Raw genomic sequence first — 7,886 nt, 5'->3', positions numbered from 1 at the left:
TGTGAGCCACCATGTGGTTGCTGGGATTTGAACTCTGGACCTTTGGAAGAGCAGTCGGGTGCTCTTACCCACTGAGCCATCTCACCAGCCCGAGAGCTGTAGTTTTTACACTGTCAGAGCACAGAGCCCAAAAGGACAGGCCAGCCCTGTCAGAGGCAGCAGACAGCAGGCACCCAGCAGGCAGCAGGCACCCAGGGTAGAGAAGGAAGAGTGCAGTGGCAGAGCGGAGTCACTGCTCAGGTGCCCAGCAGGGCCGCCAGGCTCACGGCTTCTGCCTGCAGCCTCAATACTAAGCTTTCTTTGGTTAAAGTCCACCTCCTCTGCACACCCTGCTGACACGTGTCCTGCGAACTTTTTTCAGACTCCATAAAATCCTGCCACACCTTAACCTCTCCTGAGCACACAGAGCCGCCCCGGAACATCCTGCACAGCAGAGAAAGACAGAACTCGTTAAAATGATGGCTGGCATAAGGAAGTCAGGAAGGTGAGCGCGGGAACCACCTGCCTCTGAAACGGAGGTGGTGGACACGGAAGGACAGACAGAACCCAACCAAGCCAGCTCTAAGGAGGCCTGGCAGGAAATGCTGACTTGGCAAAGCAAAATCAACTTAGTCTTTTGTAAAGGTCCTCCTGCCCGTCTCTGCCTCACTGCCCCAGGCTAGCTGGAAGACTAGCCTCAAACAAATGAAGAGGAGCCTCCGAGCGGGTTTCCAGCACAGCAAAGCAGCATTGCTTCCAGCTTGCAGGCTGGGCTGCCCAGGCTAGACGCCACCTCCCAACTGCTGGGACTATTAGTTTAACTTTTTAAAACTTTATTTTATTTATTTGTGTAGGCTAGAAGAATATGAATAGAGCAATACTCTCTATTCAGTCATTTCCCTCAGCCAATTCCAATGTCCCAAAGTTTAATTAACAGAACAGGGAAGCTGCCCTGAACTGAACTCAACACTTTGGGAGGGAGGTCTTTTCACTTTTTCTTTTTTTTAAGATTTATTTATTTATTATTATATGTAAATACACTGTAGCTGTCTTCAGACAGACCAGAAGAGGGTGCCAGATCTCATTACAGATGGTTGTGAGCCACCATGTGGTTGCTGGGATTTGAACTCCAGACCTTCGGAAGAGCAGTCGGGTGCTCTTACCCACTGAGCCATCTCACCAGCCCCGTCTTTTCACTTTTTCTGGTTCGCTTTTTACCCCCCTCTCCTACCATGATGGAAGAAAAGCAGCTCCTCGAGTTCTATGGATGAAACCTCGGTGCCAGGAAAAGGGTGATCTGGCCAAAGCCTGCGCTCTCGGCCTCCCCTCATCCTTCCGTCCGTCCGTCCATCCATCCACCCATCCATCCGTCTATCGGTTTGCTTTTTGAGACAGGCTCCCTCTGTGTAGTATTGGCCGTCCTAGAACTCACTCTGTAGACCAGGCTGGCCTCAACACCGCCTGCCTCTGCCTCCTGAGTGCTGGGATTAAAAGCGTGCACCACCACACCCAGCTCGTTAATTTTTTTACTTTTTACTTCCACGTGTAGCTCCGTGGAAATCCAAGGACAGCTCCCAGGGCTTGCTTTCTCCTTTCACCAGGAAGGACCTGGGAACTGAACTCTGATCATCGGGCTTGGGGGACAACTGATATTACTGATAAGCATCTCACAGGCCCTACTTATTTATTTTTGAGATGAACTCTCACTTTGTAGCTCTAAGTGGTTTGAAACTCATTATACAGTCTAAGCTGGTTTTGGACTCAAGGCAATCCCCCCTGCCTAAACTTACCAATGCTGGATGACAACCACAAGCTACCGTATGCGGCTTCCCACCTTTTTATAAGGGCCAATGTTTACAATTACAAATATATTTGGAAGTCTGGGAGACTAACACAAAGGCAGAGGTGTGTTTTATGTACCAGCTATGGTAGGGCACACCTTTAATCCCAGTACTCCGAAAGGCAGGGGCAGGAGGCTCTGTGAGTTCAAAGCCAGCTTGATCTATATAGGGGGTTCTGATGGGGCTACAAGGTAAGACACAGTAAGCCAGAGATGGTGTGTGCATGTGTGTGTGTGTGTGTGTGTGTGCACTCAAAACTCTGACTAAAGCTGTGAGAAACTCATCCAAAGGCAGTCAAAGCATGTCCCTAAGTCCACCCCAAGAGTCATTTCTAGAAACACCTCCGAGGAAGCACCTAGGCAAAGACTCATCTTGGTGTCCTGTTTTGAGTCAGTCTCGCGTATTTCAGTCTGACCTCAAGCTTACTGTGTAGCTGAGGACGGCCTGAACTCATTTTCCTGCCTCCACCTTCCAAATGCTAGAGTTCCAAGCGGGGCCACTACCAACCCTGGCCTGGCAGCACGGTATATGAAACTGAAATAAACCAGGTGGGCGTGCTACATGCCTGTAATGGCAGCACTCAGGAGTCCGCAGTTGGAGGATCGTGAGGCCAGCCTGGTCTACGTCATGAGCTCCAGATCAGCCAAGGCTACATACTAAGACCCTGACCCTGTGTCCAAAACAAAAAACAAAAACAAAACAAAACCACCAACAAAAACCAACATTCTAGTTTATCTTCCAAAAGAAACACCTCACTGTTATCAATGCCTTTACAGGTGGAGTAGAGCTGTATTCTAACACTGACTGGAAAAAGAACACACACACCAAGCGTGACAAGCCGTGAGTAACTAGCCATAACAGGCATGTAAGACTCAGAGAGGATATCCACAGAGAGACAATGTATAGGAGCCACAGGAGGGTCCCTCCTGGTCCTGCTTTCTAAGCTTTCCATTCCAGTGTCCCGTTTCTAAGGCTGAAGTGTTTGACATTCAGAAAAGAGAAGGGCACAGACTCATCAAAGTACAGAAGTCACGCCAGGCAGTGGTGGTGCACCCCTTTAATCACAGAACTCTGGGACACAGAAGCAGGGAGATCTCTGAGATCAAGGCCAGCCTGATCTATAGAGTGCATTCTCTCGGACACCCAGAGCTGCACAGAGTGTGTGTGTGGGGGGGGGGGGGGAGAAGAAGAAATTATATTGCAAAATGGACCTGAGACCCAATACCAGCTGGATCCTTCTTGGATGTCAGCACAGCCAGCGTTTGAGCCACTTACCTGTGGGTGATACCAGCGGCACCAGAGTGAGCCAGTCAGAGCTAGCTGGCAAGGGGTATGCTCCCAACCCAGACCAGGTTCCCAAGTGTGAAGGACCTTGGGGTTTAGCGTGGCTGCTCTGATCCAGACCTTAGTTTTAAACTATGGTACCCTCTCTCAGAACCCCTTCTCTGGGCTTCTGGTCTTGGACCCAGTACAGGTGAACGAGAGCCGGAGTGGGCAATACACAAAGAGCCGCCTGCATCCCATGGCTCCCCTCGCAGCCGCTGGGCAGCCGCAGCTCACCTCGTCCATGCCAGAGGCAGTGAAGAAGATGCCGATCTCGTGCGCATAGCTCTGCAGCTCCTTGTACTGGTCGTGGCTGAATTCTAGATGCCGCTTGTGCTCCCCGTACGTCTTCCCCCATGAATGCTTCGAAGTATACGGTCTCTCCAGGGCCTTCCGGTTAAACTTGAACTCCAACTCGCTCTTCTGAAACTTAGCGCAGTCGGCCCCACACTCCTGTAAAAAAGAAATTAAAGTTAAAAAATAAGTACACAGTTCTCACTAACTAGCCTTGGCTGGCCTGGAACTTGCTATGTAGACCAGTGATCTTCCCGCCTCTGCTTCCTTCGTGCTAGGATTAAAGACATGAACCAAATATTTCTTATGTAAGAAAAAAAGAGAGAGAGAGAAAGACAAGACTCAGAAGGCAGAGGCAGGTGGATCTCTGTATACTATCTCAGCCTACTTATATACTAAGCCCCAGGACAGCCAGGCTGTACGTACAGACTGTCTCACGAGAACCAAAGCACTCCCCCCACCATGTGGGTCCCAGGGATTGCAGGTGCGTGCAGATGTGCACCGTGTCATGTGGCTGAAGACCACCTGTGATGCCATCGCTAAGAGATCCGGACCTCTAGACTCCAAGGGAATCTACACTCAGGCGCATACTCCACACACAAACATACTGCTCAAGTACATGGGCTACTCCTAACACCTACACTTACCTGACCCTTTGCTTAATCAATAAATTCACATTCTGAATCTGAGGACCAGAGTGAGGTCAGGCCCTGCAGCTGAACCGAGACCCTGAGGTGCCGAGGCGTCACCTTGGGCTGCACAGTGCCACCTAAACCAGCAATTCCTACTACTGAACTTATGTATTATATATTATAAAGGTGTTATCTTTTTTCCTAGGGGAGGCAGATTTCAAGACAGGGTTTCTCTCTGTAGCCCTGGCTGACCTAGAACTTGCTCTGTAGAGCAGGCAGGGCCTTGAAGTCAGAGATCCACCTGCTTCTGCCTCCCAAGTGCTGGGGGTTAAGGGCGTGCACCACCACTACCTGGCATAAAGGTATATTTTAAGTCCATTCTGGTGGTGACACATTTGATCCCTGCACTTGGGGAGACAGAGGCAGGCAGATCTCTGTGATGCCAGTCTGGTCTACATAGAGAGGTCCAGGCCAGCCATGGCTACATAGTAAGACCCTGTCTCAAAAATACAAAAACAAAGAATAGGAAGATGGCTCGTCTACTCTTATAGAGGACCCAAGTCTGGCTCCCAGCATCCACACCCAGCAGCTCACAACTGCCTAAACTTCCAGCTCCACGGATACCTTTGCCTTCCCCAAGCATCTGCTGGCACACAAACATAAATATAATTTAAATAAATAAATCATAGGGGAGAAAACACTTTAAACCAGGTAGTGTTGTGTGCCTTTAATCCCAGGCACTTAGGAGGCAAAAGCAGGTGTATTTCTGTGAATTGAACACCAGCTTGGTCTACACAGTAAGTTCCAAGTCATCGAGGGCTCAGGACCAGTCAACTCGGAATGTCCTAGCACTAGGCCAGGCTCTTGCTTACAGCCCCAGCCCCACCACTGTGCCCCCTGACCCCAATACCCTCCACAACTAAAGAGAACCCATGAGAAAAAAACTATAACTCTGTTTGCACGGTTTTATATTTCTAGGTTTTACAACCTCACCATACAAGGAGGTCACACCTTGGAAAAACAGGCTGTCCCTTTCAATCAAAAGCAGGAATTTCCCTCTTTATAGTCCTAAGGCAGGAAACCTGTGTTTAAAGGGAAGATTAAAAATTATACATTTTTGAAACGAGGTCTCATTAGGTAGCCCCTGGTGAGCCTGGAACTTGCTAAGTAGTCCAAGCTGGCCTCGAACTCAGAGAGATCTGACTGCCTCTACTTCCAAGTGCTAGGATCAAAGATATCAATGAAGTTGACAACAAGCATCATAGGAATTAAAAGAGAGAGTACACAAAAGCACTTAGTTCTGCATCTCAAGAGTGACAACCTAAAACTGTGTTAGCAGTTATTACTTTAAAGTCCTTTTGTGCTTCAACAGTACTGTGGTCGCAAGACCAATTAATTAGTTCTAAGGAAAGGTAAGATAAAACTGAATTTGAGAGAGTCCATGTAGAGAGTGGAGTGCTATCTTGGCACTCGATGGGCACTAGAAATAGCTGTGAGCAGCCATGTGGGTGCTGGGAACTGAACTTGGGTCCTTTGGAAAAGAAGCCAATGCTCTTAACCACTGAGCCATCTTTCCAGCCCCAGGAACTGCTGAATGTAATGACCCATGCCTACACTCTCAACACTTGGGAGACTATGACAGGAAAACTGGTCCAAGTTTGAGAGCCTAGCCTGGTCTACAGAGTAAATTCCAAGCCAATCTACATAACACAGTGAGACTCTTGTCTCCAAAAACAATAATAACAATCAATCAATTAAAAAGATAACAAACCAAAAAAAAAAAAAAAGAAATCACAGGGTAGACTTTATGAAAGCTGAGGGTTAGGTTCACAATGACAAACAGGATGGTTTCTCTTCAAAGAGTTATTCAAAACAAAGAAAGGATTAAAAGAAAGTATGACAAGTCCTGAGTGAAGGCTAGCACCTGTAATTCCAGTACTTGGAAGCCAGAAGCAAAATATCTGAGGGATAGCCTGGGATACATGATGACTCCCAGTCTAGCCCAGGTTAGAATAAGTCCCTGTTTTAAAAGGACTAGAAGCAAAACACCGTGAGACCTAGGGCTGCGGGCTGTAGCTGGAGAAGCCATCCTTGTAGTCCGGACTGAACGAGTGGAAACTTAATAAGAGAAGTGGGTGGGCGCGTAGTCACAAGCATCTCAGCAGTTATAGTTAGTGGTCGCCCAGGGAGCCCTGGACCAATTACTGTGCTTTTCACTCCTTCCCTTCACGGATGCTCATCCCAGCTCCATGAAGCCGGGTTTTCAAATCAGGCAGCTTAGTCCCTAACCGGATCTGCACTTTTTACCGGTTAGTAATCCAAACACTGGGACTGAGACAAACCACACCAACTTCCAAGGACTGTAGACAAATATCACACGGGAGGATCTCCGAGGTGGCATATGACAAGCAGGAAGGGGCTGGGTCCCTAAGATTCTGGTTAGGTAGGAAGCCACGGAGCAGGCCAGGAAAGGGTAGGAGCTGATCTAACCAGAAAGAAGATCGGTAGGGAGGGCGAGCAAGAGCAGCTGGAAGACGGAGTTGGGAAGCCGAGCAAAGAGAGACGCGGAGCACAGGACCAGAAGGCAATCGCGGCCGCGCTCTCCCGAGCCCCTCCGTGAACTCTCCCAGGCCCCTCCGTTAGCCTGCTCCCCGCCCGGGCTCCCCGCAAACTCCTCTGTTAACCTTCCTGGGCTCCTCCGCTACTGCTCCACGGGTCCCGCCCCTCACCTTGGCAGTTCGGATCATGCGCTTGGCCACATCTATGTCTCCTTGGTGGTTCTGGCCGATCTCCGCGATGATGAAGCACGGGTGCTTTCCACCCACCCAGCGCCCCGGACACAGCTCCAGTTCCAGCGGCATGGTGCAGTACCCGCGCCCGCTTGCTGCCCCGGGCGTTTCCGCACCCGCCGCGCAGGCCCGCAGGTCTCAGCCCCGCCACGTCAGCCGGCGGCTGTCGCGCAGCCAATCCGCGGGCCCCGTCTCGCTCGACAGCCAATCGGAGCCTTACCTCTGCAGAGAGCGGGGAGAAAAGCAAGCCCCGCCCCTCCAGCGCTGCCTACGCCTCCAGACGCAATTTGGTCTACTTACTCTTTGGCTAGATAGAAGAACGAGGAGAGAGTGCAGCCCATGAAGCTGACAGGAAAGTAGGTGTTCTAGAGTTCGAATCCCATGGTTGCCGATTCTGAGACAGAACAGAAAGACAAGGAAATCTTGCAAGCATAAGACAGGGAGGAGCGCTCACCCAAGAATCTGCGTGATGTCTGTTGTCAACAGACTAACAGGAATTAGTCTGCTAATTGTAGTCCGCTAACAACTGCTTTTCTCCTTTCCCAGCTATAGTTTGCAGTTTTCTAGAAATCTCATGAAAAATCACGTTAGAGGGAAAGGGCAAACACCAAATGCCTCAGGAAACCCCAGTGGCTCCTGGTTTTGCCATATCAGGTTATACCCCATCCAAGGCATCTCTGGAGCCACCTCACTTTCCAAGAGAGTGAAGGAAATGGGTGGCGGTGGGGAATCTTAGTAACCTTGTGAGATGCAACTTGAGAAGCACTAAAATGGTATTTATGGCTAACATTAAGACAGTTATGACTCTCTGGTCTTCTCAAGCATTGTTTACATTCTTCCCTGAAACAGAAGTATTATATAGAATTGTAAGACAGTATATAGAAATTTTTGAAGCCGGGCATAGTGGCACACACCTTTAATCCGAGCACTCGAGAGGCAGAGGCAGGCAGATTTCTGAGTTCGAGGCCAGCCTGGTCTACAAAGTGAGTTCCAGGACAGCCAGGGCTATACAGAGAAACCCTGTCTCA

At 49.5% G+C, this 7,886-nt stretch overlaps 1 protein-coding gene and 1 non-coding gene across 2 annotated transcripts in view; both read right to left on the bottom strand.

Moving 5' to 3' along the window:
• The window catches only part of Nans (N-acetylneuraminate synthase), a 14,949-nt gene extending 7,929 nt beyond the window's left edge, over nucleotides 1–7,020 (bottom strand). Inside the window, exons 1-2 of the mRNA XM_021160103.2 lie at nucleotides 6,799–7,020; nucleotides 3,381–3,596 (exon numbers count right to left, since the gene is read on the bottom strand). Of these exons, the coding sequence (XP_021015762.1) occupies nucleotides 3,381–3,596; nucleotides 6,799–6,930 (348 nt within the window). The 5' untranslated portion in view covers nucleotides 6,931–7,020. The remainder of the gene's footprint in view (nucleotides 1–3,380; nucleotides 3,597–6,798) is intronic.
• LOC115030968 lies at nucleotides 826–956 on the bottom strand. Its single transcript, XR_003836562.1, has one exon. It is a non-coding gene; the product is annotated as a small nucleolar RNA SNORA36 family (small nucleolar RNA).
• Nucleotides 7,021–7,886: the final 866 nt, after the last annotated feature.

The sequence above is a fragment of the Mus caroli genome, chromosome 4 (genome assembly GCF_900094665.2).
Source record: "Mus caroli chromosome 4, CAROLI_EIJ_v1.1, whole genome shotgun sequence".
In the NCBI taxonomy this organism is placed as follows: Eukaryota; Metazoa; Chordata; class Mammalia; order Rodentia; family Muridae; genus Mus; species Mus caroli.
This window is presented reverse-complemented; position numbering and strand designations above follow the sequence as displayed.